The sequence below is a fragment of the Heliangelus exortis genome, chromosome 21 (genome assembly GCF_036169615.1).
Source record: "Heliangelus exortis chromosome 21, bHelExo1.hap1, whole genome shotgun sequence".
Lineage (NCBI taxonomy): Eukaryota > Metazoa > Chordata > Aves > Apodiformes > Trochilidae > Heliangelus > Heliangelus exortis.
The window spans coordinates 821511-842767 of NC_092442.1; the positions used below are offsets into that span (position 1 = coordinate 821511).

The 21257-nt window shown below is 57.5% G+C and overlaps 2 protein-coding genes across 2 annotated transcripts in view; one reads left to right on the forward strand and one right to left on the reverse strand.

Moving 5' to 3' along the window:
* BAZ1B (bromodomain adjacent to zinc finger domain 1B) overlaps positions 1-10396 on the forward strand; it is a 49856-nt gene extending 39460 nt beyond the window's left edge. Inside the window, exons 15-19 of the mRNA XM_071765372.1 lie at positions 1381-1528; positions 3282-3403; positions 5746-5897; positions 7500-7603; positions 8168-10396. Of these exons, the coding sequence (XP_071621473.1) occupies positions 1381-1528; positions 3282-3403; positions 5746-5897; positions 7500-7603; positions 8168-8534 (893 nt within the window). The 3' untranslated portion in view covers positions 8535-10396. The remainder of the gene's footprint in view (positions 1-1380; positions 1529-3281; positions 3404-5745; positions 5898-7499; positions 7604-8167) is intronic.
* A 3740-nt stretch (positions 10397-14136) lies between these two features.
* Positions 14137-16549, reverse strand: FZD9 (frizzled class receptor 9). The gene has a single exon (XM_071765023.1). It carries the CDS (start codon positions 16273-16275, stop codon positions 14524-14526), a length of 1752 nt encoding a protein of 583 aa, XP_071621124.1. The 5' UTR covers positions 16276-16549; the 3' UTR covers positions 14137-14523.
* Positions 16550-21257: the final 4708 nt, after the last annotated feature.

Genomic DNA, 21257 nt, shown 5'->3' on the forward strand with positions numbered 1-21257 from the left:
AAACCATTCTTGCAAAACTAGAACACAGTCTTGCAGAACATTGCGGAGCTGCTGCCCCCTGGATATTGAGGGAACTTGGACACAAGTCATCTACAAATCCTTCTGGGAACACTTGTGCCACTGTCCGTTCCCTGGATTAATTTTTGAGTTGGAATGGTCTTTGGGTCTCTGAGCCTTGTCAGTTAATCTCTTTCACAGAAGGAAGGAGGTGTCAGGAAGGTTCTTGTCCTTTTTAGCTAAATGGGAGAGAATGAGGTGATCCTGCTTTGAGGTTAGGGTGGGAGCTTGCTGCTTGAGCTGGAAACCTTACCTGCTGGGAGGGGTGGGGAAGTAACCAAATAGGTGACAAGGGGCTACCTTCTCTTATGCATCATAGGAGGAAAGGCTTTAGAGTCTTGCAGATGGAGGGAGAAGTAGAAGGGGTGTCACCAGCAGTGGAGTGATAGTACTTGTTCTGCCATAACCTCTCCTGGATGGAAGCCTGGAGGAAAGAGCTTAGTAGTACATTCCGCCTCATCATGTGCTTTTTGTCTCCCTATTTGCTGAAACTCCAGTGGGAAATGAGTGCAGACAGACAGACAGACAGACCTCTGGGGGAATGCTGGGCCACTTGTTTACCAAAAGGCTATGCCATCCATCTCTTCAAAGAAATAAGGGCTTAACCGGTGCGACATCTTCCTGCACTGTAGAGCCTCTGGGATATTCCAAATGCAAAAACTGTCCTGTCTGCTGTTGAGAAGGGATTCTAGGAAGATACAAGAGGGGGCTCACCTGAGACTAACAGATTAGAGTTTCACAGAATTTAAGAACTGGGGCACTGGAAAAAGAGACATGCTGGCAAGCTCTCGGCACTTTCTTTTTTTCTTCAGTAAATGAAGTAGCTGGCTCAGGACTGTCTCCCCATTTCACTGCACCAGGGAGAAGAACAGAGACTAGTTCTGCTGCATACTGATTTTCTTTGCAGGCTTGCTAGCTTAAGTAGGAAGAAGCAGCTGTGCAGGTTGACCAGACTGAGGCTAGAATAAGAATAGCTGCATTTATAGCTTCTTCCTAGGCTCTTGGGCAACTTGGCGGCAAATTCCTCTTTCCCTGTGTTTGGCTTGAGACTTAGCCTGGGTGGAACCTATTTGGCAGGTTTCTACCTTTGCCTCAAGTGAAATCTTTGCAGAGCAAGAAACTTTACATCGTTTTGTTTGTTTTTAAATGCTGCTGCTGCTGGTTTCTGCTGCAGTGGTGGAGCTGAGGAGGAAGGGTCCCTGCTGACTGAGGGCACTTTGCATCTTATCTCGCTTTGTCCTGACCTCCAGTGCTGCAGCAGCTTTTGCTTCTCAGGTTGAACGAGGCTGTGGCACTCCTTACAAGTGAGTTGCACTCTCCTAGGTGAGGATGACAAGCTGATCCTGTGTGATGAGTGTAACAAAGCCTTCCACCTCTTTTGTCTGAGACCGGCGCTGTACGAGATCCCGGATGGGGAGTGGCAGTGCCCAGCCTGCCAGCCTTCCACTGCCCGGCGCAGCTCCCGGGGCAGGTGAGTGACCCCCCTCTCCTCTGCACTGACACACTTCAACCATGCTTTCACCAGACAGCCAAACCAGAGCCCCTTCAAAGTGTCTGAAATAGTCTTGCTGACTCCATGGCACTGGTGCAATAGAAAGGAAACTTTTTCAGGCTATGGCTTTAGCCACCCCTGTGTTGTACTGACCCATGACAAGTTCAGGAGTTATATATTAAAGCTTAGGTTTGACACAGAAAATGTACACCAGACAACCAATATCAGCTGTACTAGGGGGCTGTTGTGTTTTTTCACCAAGCAGTTGTGTTGCTTTTTCATAGGAGGGTAGCTGGTAGCACTGTAGCTCTGTAGTCCACTAGGCTGTTGCTGTTGTGTTCTTGGCAAGTTAAAACAGCAACAGCCCATGTTACAGCTCAGCCTCTACTGTGCTACTAAAAATCAGGCTACAAAATGCCACTTTGAAGATTTTCTGGACATCATAAACCTTAACAAGGCAGGAGTTCTTGAAGGGCTACAGAGGAAACACGGTTTGAGGAGGAGTCAAAGTTGTTCTGTACAGCAGAAATTAGTAGCTGCCTCGTGACACCAAGAAGTTGATTTGTTTTGTGAGTTGCAAAAATGGAAGTTAAATGTATGCAGTGTCTATCTTCCTGCTTAGAATGTATGTCCTCTGCTGATGGTGACTCTGTGCTGCATCTGCCTTTTTGCTGGGGAGGTGAGGCTATGAAATGGCATCTGAAGAGCTGGCAGCCAGCAGATCCTCCCATGCAGAGTGGCAGCACAGTGAGAGGTGTAGCAGCCTGTAATGTGCAGGTGGTGTACAGCCTTGAAAGTATTACTTTCTCCCTGGGCACCATTTAAGAGTTCATCAGGCTTGTAAAAAATGACAGAGCTTCAATGCAGCTGTTCTGGCCTGAGATCAGAGTTACTTTGATGTGGCAGAGTCACCTGCAAGCTGCTTAGCTCCTGGATGAGAGCCATCAGGTGGGGTAACACCTGTTTTGTTCCCTGCTTTCTGCTCTTGGCTTCCTAGCTGAGGCAGCAAAAAATGTCAGCCTGGGATCACTTTCTCCCCATGGGCTGTGCAAGCTTGTTCCTTTTACTGCTCAAGATCCTCTTGAAGAGGATTGAGACTCCCACGCCACCTTTGACTTTGTCCCCTTTTTGCCTAGGCATGCTTGTTTGTTTTCCTGTTTTTGTAACAGTTTGCATGCTTTAAGAGACACTTGTGAGCAGTCAGAGCTGTCCTGGGCAGGGAGATTTTGTGGTTTCTGAGCTTAGTAGATGAGAAGCCTAACCCTCTGCTCACTAATACTGCATAGCTTGTGAATACTGCTAAATGTTGTCTGTTCCCTCCAGTGCACGTGCAGGTGCTGTAACAGTGGAAGGAGGTGATGGGAAAATCAAAATTCCCCTTCTGAAACTCCTTAGGCTTCCTGCAGACCTGGGGTAAACAGCAGCACATCTTCAGGGAGGAGTAATTGCACAGCAATTGCAACTTAAAGCCCATTATCAGGCAGTCAAGGTGCCTAGAACAGCAAAAAAATACACAGATTCAGCTGTCAGAGGTTTTCAGCCCAGATGTTTAGCCTTTAACCTGGGAAGTTCCCTTTTAGCTGTAGCTACAATTCTCTGCTTCAGTCTGAGGCTGGGTGTTCTTTCAGGGCCAGGTGGGCAGTGAGGCTCTGCCTGTCCACACAGCAGGGAGGGCCCAGGGCCTCTGTCCCAGGCAGGGGTGCAGCAGATGTGTTTGCCTGTCTTGCTCTAGGAACTACACAGAGGATTCTGCTGAAGATGAAGGTGAAGAAGGTGAGGAAGCCTCTGATGAACCAGATGCTGAAGAAGAAGAAGAGGAGGAGGAAGAAGATTATGAAGTTGCTGGACTGAAATGTAAGGCCATGACCATGCAGGAAAGTAACAGAAAATATTAAAACTGCCTTCAGTGTCCAGAGTATTGATCCTGTTTGGGAGTTCTGCTTCTCCTTGCACAGAGCATGTTGTAACTGGGAAATGGTGGGGCAGCTCACAGGGTTGTGCTGTACATTACCTGGGCAGCTGTGGTGAACTCTGTTCCCTGTGTCACCAGGTCAGCACCAGCAAAGCCTGGAACTGCAGAGAGCTCTTGTTCCCTGCCTGATCAGTTCCCTGGGAATGCTGCTGGGAGCAGGGAGAGTGCTGTGAGGTGTCAGCAGGGCAGGGTGGAGCAGCAGTGTTACAGTTACTGGTCCTGGCACTCTCTCTGCCTACAAGATTTGTTGCTAAACTGGATGTTGCTGATAGATGCTTATGGAGCTTTAACCACAACCCCTTCTCCTTGCCTTTTCCCTTCCCACCAGCTCATAACCACTTCATTGCAGGATTTCTGGTGATTTGGCAAGGATGCATTTTCAGATAGGAGGAGCAGTTCCTCTGCCATCCCTGTGGGAGGGCACAGGACTCAAGGTGTAGTGTGGTCTGGACCACCAGCACCCTTTGGTTATGTACAGAGAGCACCTGGGATGTGCAACTGACTCATTCCTGGGCAGCTGAGTGGAATGAAAGAATGAAAGAGACTCCTGAATGACTGCTTCTCCACTTAACCACTTTTTAGTATGTGTATCCACTTTGTTTTTAGGGGAATTTGACTGGTTCTCATTTGAGCAACTTGCTGCACTGAAAAGATCAATCTGGGAGTGGCAGGCTGCCAGCGTTTGCTTTCTGTCAAAATACCCTTGGCTGACTGAAAATTAACTTCAGAGAGTCTTGATGGTGGAATCCAGAGACTGGGGGACCTAAAGGATTATCCCATGTCCTTCCAAGGGTTTCTGTCCAGGTCTATCAGTCTTGATTCCCTGCTTTACTCTGGTTTCAGGGATGCTCACTGATAGCCTGGCTGTGTACACTGCTGCTTGTTCTGTGTTGTATCCATGTCCACGCTTGGAGTGTGTTCAGCCTGTGTTGCATGGCCAAGGCAGGAGCTGAGCCAAGGTTTCCAAACAATAGCAAAAGAGGGTTACAGTCACTAAAAATAAAGTGCTAAATGCAACCCCTGGTTTTAAAGAGCATTAACATGGAAAGGTCACAGTGGAAAACTTTTGTTTTAATAGAGAAGTCTCCATTAATCCCCGTGGTGTTTATCCTGAGGGATATAACCTAGAATGTTGGATTGTCAGACATTTAACACGTGCTGCACGCTTGACACACAAGCAGAGTGACAGCAGGCAGACGTCCCACTGCCCTGACACGTGCTCCTCGTGTGGGGGGCCCTGCAAGATGATTTATTGGACAGGGCTGGATTAGAGGCTGCAGATGAAGTGCTGCAGTGTGCTGGGTACAACTTGGTTGAGCACTGGGGGAAGGAGCTTGGCTGGGGGAGACCAAATTCTTCTGCTGATACAGAGGGGTCACGGGAGAAACTTGAGGCATTTCCATCAGTGGGAAGCTCTGCCAGGCAGCCTGACCAACAGGCGAGCTCCTCTCTTTGGGTTCTAATGCAGCAGCCCCAGGCTTGGGGAATAAAATCCCATTGTTTCCTGCTTGTAGCACGTGGAGCTGCTCCCGGCTGCAGTAACTCGACACTGCCCCTGCACACAGTTCACTTTCCAGGGGGCTGAGCAGCTGGTGTATCCCCCTGCCAGGGCCACTGCTGAGGGCTTGGAAAAGCCACTCCTCCCCAGAGGGCAATGGGAGACCTGGGGAACAGCAGGGATCTGCTCCCAGTGCTTCCAGAAGGGACACAACACTTCTGTTGGGGACAGCCCACCTGTCCTTGGGGCACTTGACCTGCTGTCCCTCGAGTCTCTGTGTGTGAGGGTCTCTGTGCTTGGCTCTGCAGGCAGAGGGGTTGTGGTACAGCCCCAGGAGAGCCTGACCAGCACAGAGGGGCAGGGAGCTGAGAGGAGGAGGGAAGGGAACTGAGAGGAGGAGGAGGAGGGAAGGGAGCTGAGAGGAGGAGGGAGATGTGGCTGGAGGACCTGCCGGTTCTGTTGGCTGCTGTGTGCCAGCCCCATTTGGTTGCTGCTAAGCAGCAGTTGCCTCTTTTTGGACAGGAGGTGATTACCCACTGTATCACCTCTGGACAGGGCATGGGGAGCACAGCTGACACGAGGATTTGTGCACTGAGGATGAGCTGGGTCACTGCAGCTCCTCTGCACTGAGCCAGCTCTGCCTGGGGTCTGCGGCTGGGCAAAGGGTGTGGGCTCTCTGCTCCTAGGTTAACCCCCTCCTCTGAACTCCGGGCTTCTCTGTTACAGTGAGACCCAGAAGGGCAGCCCGGGGCAAGCAGAGCACAGCCATGTACTCCTTGAGGCAGGGGAGGCACCAAAGGAAGAAGCAATCCCTGCACCCTGCCAGGGGACCCCGGCCACGGGCTGCACCTGTCAACGGCGCCGACATTGATGAGCTGGTAAGAGCCAAACTGCTCCCAGGAGGCTGCTCACACCACGAGTTATAAACTAAACAGGTGTCCTGCTTTCTTGCCTTCCCAAAGAAATACCCTGAATCACACTGAGGGACCCGGCCGGGCTGGGGATGGGCTGACAAAGGAGGCAAAGCCTTAAGGGCCCGGTACAAACGCAGCACAGATATGCCAGGCATCTTTCCCCAGCAGCTTTCACACATTGTCCCCCTTGAGTAGCAGGCAGCCTGCAGCTTGTTAAAGGGTTTAAAATAGTATCCATATGTCCCTGCAGAGAGGTGGGGGGACCGAGGGGGTCCTGGATGGTCAGAGAATGCCAGCAATGTTGGACCCTTGCTCTCCAGCCTTGGCCGTTTTCTGACAGTTGTTGTCTGTATGGTCACTCCCCAACCTCCAGGACATAATTTGGCTGGTTTAGGTTTCACTTGACATTTAAAGAATAAAACCTTATGGTACTGAACAGAGCAATCTCGTGTGTGCATTCACTGGAGGCGGGGTGGAGCTGCAGCTTGCTGTGCTGTGCTGTTTGTCCTGGGGAAGGACACACCACAGGGGATACGTGAGGATACTCCAGCCCCGTGGGCCACGTCACAGCCCTCTGTGCTAGAGCTGCCATCTGTCCACCCACCAGTGCCAGCAGGGCTGGTGAATCCTGACACTATTCTTGAGCAGGGCTTGGGGCTTGCTGCTCCTTGCACTGGGTGTCCTGGTCTGTCTTACAGATTAGAGAGTGACCAAAGCTGTGAGCCCAGCATAGACTTCCACAAACAGCTTAGAGGGACTTCCAAGTGGAGAAAAATCTTACTGGAGTGGCTGGATCAGGGTCTCTGACAGAACAGTCTTGGGGAAGAGAATGCTGCTAGGGCTCTTAGACTTACTGGGAGGAGACTGAAAGTGGCTCAGGAGTAGTGCCCTGTGTTGTGGAGCCTTCCTATCATCTGAGGTGCCCTGAGCAGCAATGTCCTGGTGAGCTGTGTGCTTGGAGCCAAGGGGATGTCCCTGTGCTGTGGATCCCTGGGCAAAGAGCTGAGTTTTTGTGCAGGGCAGTGGCACCCGAGGCATCAGCTGCTCTGTGGTGCTTTAGGGGGCATGGTCAGCTCTGCAATGTCACTGCAGCAGCACAGGGGCTTTCACCCACTGCTTCTTGTGTCCTGTCAGCCAGGGGCTTGGAAAGGGAATTTACATTCTCCACTTGATATCATCTATTCTTTGGCTGCTTGTTTTGACCATGTTGTCTTTGAAAGTCTCTTGCTGCCCCTGCAGAAAATACAGGCTGCTTGTGAGCTTCTGGATGGGGCTCTTGGTCTGTAACTCAAGCTGCCACTGCACATCTTGTTTGTTCCCATCAACTGCAGCACAGCAGGATTGCAGTTCTTGGTTATTGTGGAAGATGGCTGCATTTGAAAGCCTTGAACTTTGTTCCTGCAGCAGCACCGCATATCCCCAACCTCTGAGACTCTAGCTCATAAACAGAGGAAAGGAAAAGGAAAAGCTCTACTAAGAACCAGCTGCTTTGGCCTCAGAAGTGTTTGCTGAACACTGAAGCCTGTAGTGGTTCCCTCCTTTTAACAGCATCCTTTGTGTGGGCAGGTCCTTCAAACAAAGAGGACAGCACGGCGCCAAAACCTGGAGCTGCAGAAGTGTGAGGAAATCCTCAGCAAGCTGATCAAGTACCGCTTTAGCTGGCCCTTCAGGTGAGGACAGGGTGCTCCTCCTTGGGTGCAGGCCTGGCCACAGGCTGTGTGAGGTGTGGGGGGGCCATGCTGCAGTGCTGCCCCTCCACTTGCTGGCTGTGAGACGGGGGGTTCAGCAGCGAGTTACAGATTGGATGAAAGGGAGTGGAGCTCCAGAAGAAACCACCCCACTCTCAGTTCTCTGCTGGACAGAAGGCATGGGTCCCTTCTGAGGTGTAACGAGGTGGTCAGCTGGGGGTTGAAGAGGGGAGGCTGGGGTGGTGCTGCTGCCAGTGGCTCCCAGGATTTTCAGAGTGCTCACTGCCTGGGAGGTACCTGCCACGTCCCTGCACCCGGGCCAGCTCTTGGAGCAGAAGGGCAAGCTGCTACCCTGGTGGTGGTGCTGTGGCTGACATGTCTGTAGAGCAGTCAGGGTGCTGGTTGGGTTTGTTCCTGTGCTGGGGGGTGCAGGTAGGGGCTGCTGCTCAAGCACAGGGCCTGGGGATCTCATCCTGCTCCAGCTCTGCACTGCCTGTGGCCGGGGCCATCATGTTCCTCCTATCTTTGTGGCTCTTCGTTTGGCAGGGAGCCAGTGACCACAGAGGAAGCTGAAGATTACTTTGAGGTCATCAGCAACCCTATGGACTTCCAGACTATGCAGAGCAAGTGTTCTTGTGGCAATTACCGCTCGGTGCAGGAGTTCCTGGCAGACATCAAGCAGGTGTTCTCCAACGCCGAGCGCTACAACCAGAACGGGAGTCACGTCCTGTCCTGCCTGGAGAAGACAGAACAGTGTTTGATTGACATGATGCACAAACACCTGCCTGGCCACACGTATGCACGCAGGAAACGCAAGAAGCTCTCTGCCAGGTGCCAGGGACTGGAGGAGCAGGAAGGGGACAGTGAGTCAGAGCCCCTCGAACATTCCCAGGGGCGGAAAAGGAAGAAATGAGGGATGGGGAGACGAGGGGGAGAGCCAGAGCTGGACCAGGCCTTCTGGTGCTGCCAGGCAGCAGGATGGGTTTGTCTGGAGGGAGCTGGGAAGCAGCAGGCACTTCTCTATTAATCCAGCCTTCCCTTTGGCCCATCCTAGTTTTAATTTTTCTGCTATTTCCTCAAGTATTTGGTCATCCACTGAGTGAGCAGAGATGACTTACTGCTTCCTGCAAAATCCTCAGAGCTCTGAAGGAGTCTGTCCTGCTAGAAGAGGAAGGTGGGAGGGTAAGGGGAGGCCCTGGCCAAAGCTTGGCTGGGCAGGGGAGCATGAAGCCTGCTCCAGCTCAGGCTTCCTCGGGATGAGCTGCTTCCTCCCCTGGGTGAGCAGCTGGAGTGTGGTGGGACCTGGCCTTCTGCTGCCTGTGATGTGAAACCAGCCTTGAGCTGGTGCAGGGAGGGATCATATTGCTTTACAGAAGGACTGGGTGTGATCAGGCCAATGGGCTGCTAGATCTTGTATGTATATATTTATATGGTGGTAATTTGGAGCCCCCAGTGAAGAGCTGCATCGGGCGAGCAAGCACTTACATTTATGGAGATCCAGCTTTCACCAGCATCCTAACACAGCTGGCTTGGAGGTGCTCTTGCTTTTCCACTCTCTTCTCTCTCTCCTCGGGGAGCAGTCTCTGGAGGTTGTGCTCTGCAGAGGACTCTTCTGAGCTCAGCTCTTCACATGTACACGGCAGAGAGGAGGCAGTTGCCTTCCCTGCTCCCCTCCAGCAGCACCTGATCCTGTAGCCCTTTGGATGAACAGAGTGCCAGCAGCACACCAGGAACATGGTTTTCTGCATGCCCTGTGGGGAGCTTCAGGGCAAGGGGAGCAGCAGAAACATGTTCTGTGTAACTTTTTAAATTAATTTTCTAGTTAAAAGTGGCTTGTTTCTAGCTGTGACCTTGTACAAAGAACACCTGTAAGATACTGTTGTCTTGCTTTGGCACATGTACAGTTTATATGAAATCATGTTTGCTTTGTATTTTTCCCCCCCTCTTAAAAACTTGTTTTCCTACCAGTAGCTGGAGTTACACCGGGGGATTTGTTGGCAGTCACCACCAAGTTCTCCCAGTCTTCCTCTAGCCACACTCTCACCATGTTCTATAGCAGTCCTTTCCCTTGCTCACCTCTCTCACACTCCCCCAGCACAGTCAGGACCATCCCACACTGTCCCACCAGCTCTGCCCTGCCCCACCAGTGGGTCCTGCCCCCCCCCAAACACTGACTTTTCTCTAAGAAAAGGATATGATTTTTCATCACCTCTCCCCCTCTTTCATGACAGGTTTTAACCATGCAATCAGGGCTTGAACTTTTTATTACAGTAATCTATAATTTGGAACAAATCAGCCCCAGGGCTGCTCTGTGCTGCTTCTGTAAGAGAAAAGCAAAAGCAGCTGTTGCAGCTCCTGTGATTTGAGAAGAAAAGAATAATCAATTAAAAATTGCAGCCTAGTTTTGTGAACTTTTTAGGTTGATATTTTTTTTTCCCTCCTCTCCCCCCCTCCTAACAGGTATTCCTTTCAGTTCTGGACTGTCAGTGGCTGCAGACTAGGCAGGTTTCCAGCTACTTCCCTCTCCCCAGCCTCAGCTCCCTGCCCCACAGAACAGCACTGACATTTGTATTTCACTCGTCCCCTCCAGAGGCTTTGTTCTGTTCTGTTCACAGAGAACATTTTCTGCAGGTCCTATACAAGTGAAACCTTTGGAACTGTACATTTTTAAAAAATAAATGTCATTTGGGAGGGAGGGGGTTTCTGCTAAGGGCTGTACTTGTAATAAATTGGAAACTGAAAAAATAAACATTATGTACTTGTGTTTGTAAAAAAGTGGCTTGCAGCGAGTCCTTTGCTGGCACCCTCTCTTCTTGTGGGACCTTCTGGGATGTCTTCCTCACCTCTCTGCTCTCCAGAGCCCCCACTGGACATGACGTTGCTGCCTTCTGGAGGGTAAATGGAGCCCTATGGATCAAGGAGCCAGCCAGGCTGGTTCAGGTCAGCTTGCAGCTCTGCAGACCTGGGGTTGGGCTGTACCTGGGTTCCTCCTGTCACACACCACACTCCTTTGTGGGGCTGCTGTGGGCTTGAGTGCTCTGAGCTGGCCCAGAGGTGAGGGATGGGGCTGTACCCAAGCCCCTCACTGGGACGCAGGAGCTGAACACCTCCTCCAGTCCCTTCTCCTGCAGCTGCCAGGGTGACACTTGTCCTGGCACAGCATGCAGGGGGGCACTGGGCAGCTCTCCTGAAGGGAATACAAGGGGGTAAGAGGGGAGCTGAGTCTGTGCCCTCTCACCCCAGGCTTGACCACCTGGCTGTCCTTTGTGTGTGTGTTTTGTGACAGTCTGGAGCTGGGGGAGCAGCAAGCTCTGTTCTGCTGTGTCCCCAGCTCTCCTCCTGCTCTCCAGCAGCCCGGGGGGGACGTGCTGGGCTCTGACACAGCCCCGAAGCAGCCAGGGCTGGGGAGGTGCTGAGCCAGCACCCACGTACAGCCCGGCAGCTGTCCAACAGGCACTGCCTCGAGTTCTGCCTGCGTTCCTGCCAGTGCTGCGCTGCCAGCGGGGAGAGGGTTTCCTGAGCATCTTCATCGGCCTTGCTCAGGAGCTGAGCTGGGATCCAGCTCCATCCAGCACTGCTGGGCTGAGGAAAACCTCTGATGGGCTGGAGGGCTCCAAGGTTCTCAGTGATGGAGAGATGTTGCTTTCTCCAGAGCAGCCTCATCCCCTGGACACAAGAAGTGGTTTGATGTTCTGGACATACCCCAGGACCTGGGTGAATCAGAGTGTGACTCAAGCTGGGATGTTTCTAGACCTCAGCATGGAGATCTCACACCAGCATCTGCTCCAAGACCTTTTTGGAGACCTGCTTTTTATAGCAGCCCCTGCATGGCATTAGTGTCCTGTGCAGGGGTTATAAATAGCTGTCCCCACGCCTGGCAGGCAGCAGTGGCCCTGCTGGCACCACGGGCTGGGGACGGGCACTGGGATGGGCACCCAGCATCCCACCAGGGCTTGGGTTGTGACAGACCCCGGGGGACATCTGTGTGGGCTGGAGGTCCAGCACAGCCTCAGGGGGAGGCTGGGGGGGGGGGGCAGAAGGTGAGGACCCTTAGTCTTGGTTCCCCCCCTCCCCCCGTGGCTTCCCTGTAGTTCAATGATTAATATTAACCACTTAATGGGCTGAGTAGCTTGGGATCTTCAGCGTGTCCACAGAGCAGAGTGAAGTTCCTTCTGCTACTCAAAACTTGGAGCGAGTGTCCCAGCTCTGGAGGGGGGAGGGGGGGTAATGTCCCTCCCCTGCTCTGGGACATTATGGAGCAGCACCCAGGCTGGGGGGCTGCCCCACAGAGGGGCTTCTGCAGCCCCCCCCACCCTGCTGGAACCAGGGGTTTGGTGGCCCTGGGGATGATCTTGGCGTGGGGGATACAGAGAAAGGCTGAGCCTCCCCAGATGAAGGTTGAGCACAGCTGTGACAAGGGGACAGCCGATGTCCCCAGCACGGAGCCGTCCCTCGGGGCAGCCCTGCTTTGGGGCAGGCTCTGTGGCAGATCCGTGTCCCCCCCGGCAGTGGGGACACCCGGGCTGTGGGGCTGAGAGCCAGGGGCGCTCGGGCGCCAGCGGCCCCACGGGTGCCGATAGCCGGGGGCCAGGGGGATCCCTTATCAGGGGGAGGGAGTGCTTGAGAGGCAGCGGTGCCTTGGCAAGTGCCGGGGTGCTCAAGGACAGAGTGTCCCCGGGCCGGGACGTGCGCCTGCCCCAGCGCTGGCACCGAGCCGTGCCCGGGGGTGTGAGCTGAGGGTGCACTGAGCTGGCCCAGGACTCAGCACCAGGGGCTGCAGCCCGGGCTGGGGGGGGGGGTCTGGCTGTAGCCCTGGCCTGGGGCCACGGCCCTGTGCCCCCTCCCCAGGCAGCTCCCACCCTGTGCTCCGTCCGGCTCCCTGGGATGGACTTTGGAGCCTGTCCTGGAAACAATAATTGACTCTCCTGCCCCGGGTCATGGCCCCTTTATCTTTCCAAACAAAATCCTCCCGTGGCAGCCGGGGGAGCCCATTGGGCTGCAAACCCCCAGAGTGGGGGTCAGGTAGGGGTATCTGCCCTGGCACCACCCCCCATGAATCCCAAGGAAGGGACTGGGTGCCTGTTGAAACAGCCAGGGTCCCACCTGTCTCCCAGCACCCCAAATCAGGGGAGAGCCTTCATTGCATTCCCTGCCAGCACCCCCCAGGCAGCAGGGGCCCCTTTGCACTCTGGCTGCCATGCTAACTCCGAGGAGAGGCAAAGGCTTTACCCAGAGCAGGCACTTGACTCCTCCAAGCATCCCCAGGGAGGGGACATGCTGGGGACTGATGAAAGGCTCTTCACCTCATCAATCACGGCAGCACAAAGCCCCATCAAAGTGTGGTGGTGGGCAAGAGCCCAGCAAACACAGCCCCTGCCTCCAGCTTGCAGTGGGGGTCTTGCACCTCTCCCTGACACAGAGCTCAGGGCTTCCCTGGGGAGGGGGCTGAGGGCTGCTGGGGTGGGCAGGCAGTGGGTGCTAATTTAGGAGCTGAAAGGAGGGTCCCTTGTTGGCTGAGCAAGATGGACTGGGGGGGTGTGGGGCGAGCTGAGACCCTCACATGGGACCCAGCACTGCCCAACCTGCACACAACTAATGGGCAATTTGATGATGAACAAGCCTGAGCAGAACAAGCTTTCCTGCTACAGCCCCCTGCCTGCCCCAGGTCCCATGCTGACTGTCACTGCCCACAGTCCCCTGCCCAAGGTGGGAGGTGGGAGCAGAGCCCTTTTCCCCTCCCCTGCACTGGGAACCCACCACCCACCTAAGGGGCAGCTGGGCAGACCAGCCCCATGAATGCAGAGATGAGCTGCTCCCCACCGAGGTGTCCTGGGCTGGGCCATGACCCCCGGGGGCTGAGCCTCACAGTCACCCACCCGGGGGGATGGTGGCACCCACTGGCACTGCCCGTCCACAGCCCGGGCCAGCCCGCCTCAAGGACAGCCCTGGTGACACCAGCTGAGGCTTGAATTTCCCTCCGGACAATGGGGAAGGCGAGCAGGGATTGTAACCGGAGTGGGAGGGATAAATTAAGCTGCCCAGAAGTTTCCATTACCCACACCTCGGGCTTCTGTGTGGGACATCAAAGCCGAACCCCTCTGCCCCCCGGCCCCGCACCCCCAGGCTGTCACCCGGCTCTGGGCCTGACGGGACCTGGGTGCCAGAGCACTGAGCCCCCTCGCCTGGCACTGAGGCCCTGGCAGCAATGGCACCGACACAAATCACCTACAGAGGACGGAGTGGAAAGGATGATTCATTGGAGAGCAGGAAAACTCTCCTCCTACTACTCAGCCGGGAGGCAGAGAGCCCCAGAACCAGACACGGGGGATGCAGGGAGCCCCCTGGTACCAGCCAGCAGCCCCCTAGCACATTCCTCCACTTTCTGTTGGCACCCGAGCCCCCTGGGCCCAGCTGGCACCCACCACTGGGACTGCAGCCCTGACCTGCTGAGCAGGGGGGCTCCCAAGAGGCTGCTCTCGACCCCCTCAAATTCCTCCAAACAGCACCAGGCTCAGTTGAAATAACACATCCAGGGTTTATTGTTTTTTCCATTCCTTGCAGCTAATGATTAAAAAAAAAAAAAAATCTAAAATAAATTACAGAATTAAATAAACACGGGCTGGATTATTCCCCTCCCTGCCCCGTCCCTGCTGTCCCCCCCAAAGAAAGCGTTAGAAGAGTCACTGGATTTGGCAACAGCAACAACAACAAAACAACCTCTAGGAAAAAGCAGCTACTTGTCACAGTGGAGCAGTGCCAGGGGGTCCCTCTCCACCCCAAACTAGTGTGCGTCCCCCCTCCTTCCACCTCTCAGCCTCTGCCCCTCAGCGTCCCCTCGCCCCTTACCCGTGAGGACGGCTTCCCCTGGCGTGCTTCCCTGGGGAGGGGGCGACCCCCCCTCTCTAGACGTGTGTTGGGTTCTCCAGGTACGGGTCCGTCTTGGTCATGTGCAGCATGACCGTGGGGGCTTTGTAGTGGCAGTGGACCCCACCGCAGCTCACCCCGCTGCATGGCTTGCCCCTCGTCCTCACCCCCAGCTTTCTGTTGCACAGGCTCTGCCAGGTCTGCAGCGTCTTGGAGCTCCACACCCACACCCCACTGGTGATGCCCACCACCAGCGACATGAAAATCTTTAGCATAAAGACAGCCACAGTGGGGACCGAGGTCTCCAAGGAGCAGTTGGCAGCACGCCGGCCAGGAAGGTGCAGGCAGCCCTGCTCCAGGGCCCTCAGGTTCCAGTAATCCACGTTCAGGCGCTCGTAGAAGTAGCAGACAATAACACAGGTGGCCGGGACAGTGTAGAGGATGGAGAAGACCCCGATCTTCACCATCAGTTTCTCCAGCTTCTCCGTGTTGGTGCCACCTGTCTTCATGATCTTCCGGATGTGGAAGAGGGCGACGAAGCCCGTGAGGATGAAGGAGGTGCCGATGACCAGGTAGCAGGACAGGGGGATGAGGACAAAGCCAGTCAGGGCACTGACATCCATGCTCCCCACGTAGCAGAGCCCCGTGAGCTCGTCCCCTGCCACCTTCCGCATGGTGAGGATAACGATGGTCTTCATGGCTGGGATGCCCCAGGCAGCCATGTGGAAGTAGCTGCTGTGGGCCTCGATGGCCTCATGTCCCCACTTCTTCCCAGCAGCCAGGAACCAGGTGAGGGTGAGGACAACCCACCAGAGAGAGCTGGCCATGCCGAAGTAATAGAGGATGAGGAAGACAATGGTACAGCCCGTGCTCTCCAGCCCCTCCTGGATGATGTAGAGCTCACCCTTCTCCCGATCACAGGCAATGTTCTCAGCACCTGCCACCGAGCGGATGATGAAGGCCACGGAGTAGACGTTGTAGCACATGGAGAGGAAGATGATGGGCCTCTCGGGGTATTGGAAGCGATGGGGGTCGAGCAGGAAGGTGAGGACGGTGAAGGCAGTGGAGACGAAGCAGAGGGTGGACCAGATGGCCATCCAGATGAAGGCGAAGTCCTTGTCCTCCCTGGACCAGTAGACATCCACCCCAGGGGAGCACCTGGGCGCACAGGAGAGGCTCTTCTCCACGTACTGGAACTTCTCAGGATTGTCACAGGCCCCCAGGCTGTTGGGTCCCCGGCCCTCGACAGTGCCCGGCGGCCACGGCCGGGGGGCCACGGGCAGCATGCCCTGCCCCTTGTGTGGCTCGGCAGCTGAGGCGTTCTCGGGGGCCTCCATGCAGAGAGCATTGGGGTCGTTCTTGGTGGGCAGCTTGCCGCAGTCGAGAGACTCGGGCCAGCCGAAATTGAACTGCTCCATGATGGGGACGCACTTGTGGCGGGCCTGCTCGCACATGGGGCGGCAGGCGGGGATGCTGGCGCTCACCTGGTCGGTGCACATGGGCGCGTAGAGGGAGCAGAGGAAGAAGCGCAGGTGGACGTGGCAGCCGTACTCCACCAGCGGGGCGAACTCGTGCAGCTTCAGTGCGGCTTCGCGCTGGCTCTCGTGGCCCAGCAGGTTGGGCATTCGGGTCAGGTTGTACCCGATGCCCCGGCACATGGGGATGTCCACCGGCTGGCACCGCGCCGCCCGCCCCCGCGGCCCCTCCAGCCCCACCAGCTCCAGCCCGCGCCCGGCTGCCGCCAGCTGCCACAGCACCGACAGGGCCAACCGCAGCCGCACCGCCGCCATCGCCGGCCCCGGCCCCGGCCCCGCGGCTACACCGCCGCCATCGCCCGGCCCCCCGCGCCCCGACACCCCGCTCGCTGCTGCCGCTGCTGCGGCGGAGGCTCCGCGCCGGGGCTGCCCCCCCCAGCCCCGGCCCCGGCCCCCCGCGCCATGCGGCGGCCCCGCCGAGCGCCCCGCGCCCCCCGCGCCGCTGCCGCCGGCCGGGACCCGCCACCGGCCCGCCCCCGCGGGGACCCGCCCCGAGGAGGGGCCCGGCACGCCCCGGCGGGAGGCGGGACCCGCGCTCGGAACCGGCGCCGGGGCTCGGGACCGACACTTGGAGCCAGCACCGGGACCTGCACCGCGACCGGGGCTCGGCAGCCGCACCGGGATCGGGACTTGGAACCGGCACCGGGACCTGCACCGCGATCGAGACTCGGCACCCGCATCGGGACTGAGACTCTGAACCGGCACCGGGACCTGCACCGCTATCGGGACTCGACTCCCGCACCAGGACCCGCGCCGAGGCCGGGCCGGGCCACCAGCACCCACCCTTCCCGTATCCCCTCTCTCTCAGGCGTGGGGCGGTCGTGGGTGAACACCCAGCAGAGCCCCCCCTCCTCCCCCGCCTTCCCACCCACCCGTGGGGTGCATGCACAGACACCCCCCTGACCTTCCCCACCCCCTCAGCCCCACCACCCCCCGTCCCCCCACACCCCATACCCCACCCGTGCTGCACCCCCTCACACTGCCCCGTGGACCCACAGGCAGCGGGGACACGCACACACAAACACATTTGCACGTGCACACACGTGTGTGCACACAGCCACTCACACACACACGTGCACACACACACACCCTCCCCCCCCACACCATCTGGGCCCAGGATCACGCGTGTCCCAAACCCACTGGGGTGCTGCCAGGCCCGCACCCCCTCAGGGGTCCTGTGCTGTGGTGGTGTTTTGGGGGCAAGGGGGGGGGACACCCCAGTGCTCACAGAGGGGGTGGGGAGGTCCCTGATGGGGGTTCCCCTTCTGCACAGCCTGGTGGGGTGACAAGTGCTTTGGGTTGGTAGCAGAAAGTGACACCTTGGTGCTGCTGCTGAGACCTGGGAAACTCGTGTCACCCTACAAGGAGCTGAGTGTGTGCCTGTGGGAGCTGGGACACCAGTGGGGACCACGAGAGGTGGCTCAGCCCCAGAGCCCACAGCACAGGCTGGGAGAGCCGTGTCTCTGCAGGCACCCCCCGTCCCAGTGTCACCTGGGGCTGGTGGCCAGGGTGCCCCGTGCCAATGGGGAGGGCACTGCAGTGCCACGCAGCACTGGTGACATGCAGGAGTGAGCTCTGGTGTCCCACTCGCAAGGTGACAGGGGCAGGGGGAGGCCGAGGGTCTCAGGCCAGAGGAGCCAAGGTGACAGCACCCCTGCGGACAGGCTCTGGTGCCACCAGCTGCCCCACACACGTCCAGGAGATGCCACCCCCGCTTTTGTCCCTGGGGTGCTGGTGCAGGGTGCTCTCTGCCATTCCCAGCACCCATTTGTGACCGGGGGACACAGGGCTCAGACACCCGTGGGGCAGGGCAGGCAGCGTCCCTGGGGTGCTGTGGCAGGACACGGGGGTCCTGGTGCCGCTCGGGGGCAGCGGTGGGTGCTGGCGCCTGGGGGTCCGGGTGTCGTGGAGTTCCCAGGCGTTCATTCCCACAGCTCTGCCATGGCTTTGGTGACACCATCACCAACTGTCAACGCGGCTCCCACTCGACCGCTGCGCCGACACCCGGAGCTGTGCGGGGCCGAACCAGCCCCGCTCCGGCGCTGCGAGGAAATGCCATGGGAGCCGCTTATCGGGATTGTAACGGGCGGGAGATAAGCCCTGGCCCTGGAATTTCCCCCTAGCACAGGGGGACTGGTAGCCCGGCGCTGGAGCCCTGGGAAAAGCATTGCATTATTCAGGAGTTATTTTGGGTGTTGGAGGGGGTTTTGACCCCTCGGCCACCAGCTCCAAGAGGGGTGTCCCAGAAAGCACCGACACACGTGGGTGGGTGGCAGGGAGCAGCAGGCAGCTGCAGACTTTGCACCCTTCCTCCTGCACCCTAAGAAATGGGTGTTTGGGGTTATTTTGTGCAGGGGGCAGGTTTGGTGACAAATTGTCACTCGTGGATGAGCTGGCAAGCCACAGCTGGGATAGAGGACAGAGTGCACCCACAGAGTGCTAGGACCTTTTCCTGGAGTCCTGTCCACTCCCTAGACCCAGTGTGAGGGTGAGTGACCCAAGGGTGGCACTGCCACTGCTCCAGTGTAGCCTGAAGCCCAGCTCCTGCCACCCAGGCTTCCCTTTAGGGTCCCCAAACCACTTTCCCCAGTGGTTTGCTAAAGAAAAGATGGGAAATGTCACCTGGGAACACCAAGGGGTGCCAGGGCCTGTCCCCAGCTGCACAGCAAGGGGGTCTCAGCAGGCAGTGGGTCAGGTAGGACCCATGGGCAGGGGCTGGGTGGGTACCCCAGTCCCCCTGTCTCAGCTCACCCCTGTGGGTGCTCTTGTACCTCCCAACCCTGCTTCCTGGGCTGCCAAGGGTTAATTGGGGGGTGGAGGGGGCAAAGGCACAAATAAATGTCTTTTAATTTAATTTTACTTTAATATGCAAAACTGTTGCTCTTGGCAGGAGGTGCCGTGGCCCAGCCAAGAGCAACACGGGGATTTTCATAGTCAAGAGGCTCCTTTTAACATGGAGGAGTAGCCCTGCCCCTCACCTCCACTCTGCACCCTGGGGTGCTCCTCCCCTGCCCCAACACCCTCCATGGGGCCACCCAGCTCCTGCCCAAACCTCGGGGATCCCAGCAGAGTCCCCATGGAGCCACTCCTATTATAGAGCTTTATCCCATCTGCAGGGGTGGGCAGGGGGGTACTGGGGGTGCCCCCAGCATCCCAACCCCTGTGTGAGTCTCAGCCTTTCATTGCAGCACTGCCCACCCCTTTCTGCATCCCCGGGCTGTGCTGGGGAGGTGACAGCACCGTGAGTGCCACTGGGATGGGGACAACCCAACCACGCACAGAAGCTGAGATCTCCAGCAGGTCTGGAGGCCTCGCAGTGAAAACAAGAACACCAGGTAGAGCAACCCAGCAGATTTATGGCCTTGGAGGTGGCCCTGAGCTGGGAATCCAATATCAATAGAGGGAAGAAAGGGCTCTTAGAGCCTGCCCAGAAATCCTGCCGGGGAGAGGCTGGGCCGGCAGAGCCGGGGCCGTATCGCAGGAGCCTGTGGTTCCTGGCAGCAGCTTTGCCCCATTTCCTTTCTTCCCGTCAACAGGGTTTGCAAACCTGAACAAGAGGCTCAGTGAGGGGAGGGGGAAGGAGAGCAGGAAGGGCCACGGGTGGAGAAAAATCCCCTGCTGCCACCCCAGGTAGAGAGGCTGCAGCAATGTCCCCCTCGCCAGCCATGGATGGGCACTCCCAGGGGCTTGGGGCATCCCCCTTGGCACCAGCCCTGGTGGGAACCAGGACCAGGGTGGTGGAGCTGGGGAGAGGGTGCTGGAGCAGAGGAGGGAATGATGGAGGTGGGCAGGGGGAGATGGAGTGGGAGAAGGGGTGAAGGATCCAAGGAGGTGATGGAGTTGGGGAGGGGCTGTGGAGATAGGGAGAGGGCAGTGAAGGTCAGGAAGGGGCAATAGAGCACAGAGGATGCAGTAATGGAGGCACGGATGGGGTGATGGAGGAGGGGAGAGAGTGGTGGAGCTGAGCTGGGGGTGAAGGATCCAAGGATGTGGTGACAGAGGTGGGGAGGAGCCAGGGAGCCGAGGAGAGGGCAGGGGAGGTGGGGAGGGGGCAAGAGGGAAGAGGATGGGGTGATGCAGGCAGGGAGGGGCCAATGAATTTGGGAAGGAGTGATGGAGCTGTGGAGGGGACCGTGGGTGCTGTCCCACTGAGCCTTGCCGGGGGGCAGTGAGGAGGTGAGGGGTCTGTGGTGCTGAGCTGTCCCTGCCCCTCCCCAGCAGGCTCTGCCCTGCCCAGCCCGGGCCCTCGGTGGTCCCGGTTCCCACAGGACTGGGTTGGAATGAGCAGAGCTGAGCCGGGCTCTGTGGCACCCCGGGCACTGCCTGCCAGCCCAGCGGGAGGGCTATGGCTCAGCCCCGCCGGGATCCGGGGGGATAATTTTCCCTTCCTGAAGAATTTCACAGGAGGAGCTGGTGTGAAAGGCCAACAGCTTCGGTTTCAGAGGGGAGGGGAGGCTGGGGATGGGTGGGCTGGGGCTGGGTGGGCTGGCAGGCAGGGGGAGGGGTCCCCATGCTGAGCATCCTGCAGGGCCACGGGCGGGCACGGGGGGTAGGGACAGCTCCCCCTGCCCCGGCCACCATCGGGACACCCAGGGGACAGACACCCTCCTGTGCACCAAACAGTCCCACGGACACAGACACACGTGTGTGAGCACCAGGGCTGCACGCCATGGGACAAGTGATGCTCCGTGCCCTGAGCAACCTGCCAGCCCCCTTCCCCATGGGCAAGAGCAAGGTGGCAAGGTGGCGTTTTGAGGGACAGTCCCAAAAAAACAGATGGAGGAACCCAACACTTGCAGGAAGATGGGTGACCACGTGGCTCGGATCCTGACCAGTCCCAGCCTGCACCAGCAGAAGGGAAAAGCCATTTCTTATCAGATTCTGCCATTAATTATAGCAGTGACAACCCCAGTACGGGGGAATTGCCACTCACCCCACGTGCTGGTCACCCAGCTGCAGATGTTTTGGTGGGGGCAGATGTTCATGGGTCTCTGCAGCAGGCACCCAGCTCCTGGAAGAGCATCCTCAGGCAAGGCAGGGAGCTCTGAGCACCCCATCCCCACACCCTGGGAGGGCTGACAGCCTGTCACTTCCTGCTGAGACAGCCAGACCCTGGCATGTGTCCCCTGAAGGACAGCACTGTCCCCTCCTCCTCTCACCCTGCTGCCCCAGCCATGCCAAAGGCTCTGCAGGGGCACTGTACCCAATGCCACCCACCCCATCATCACCCCCTGGTG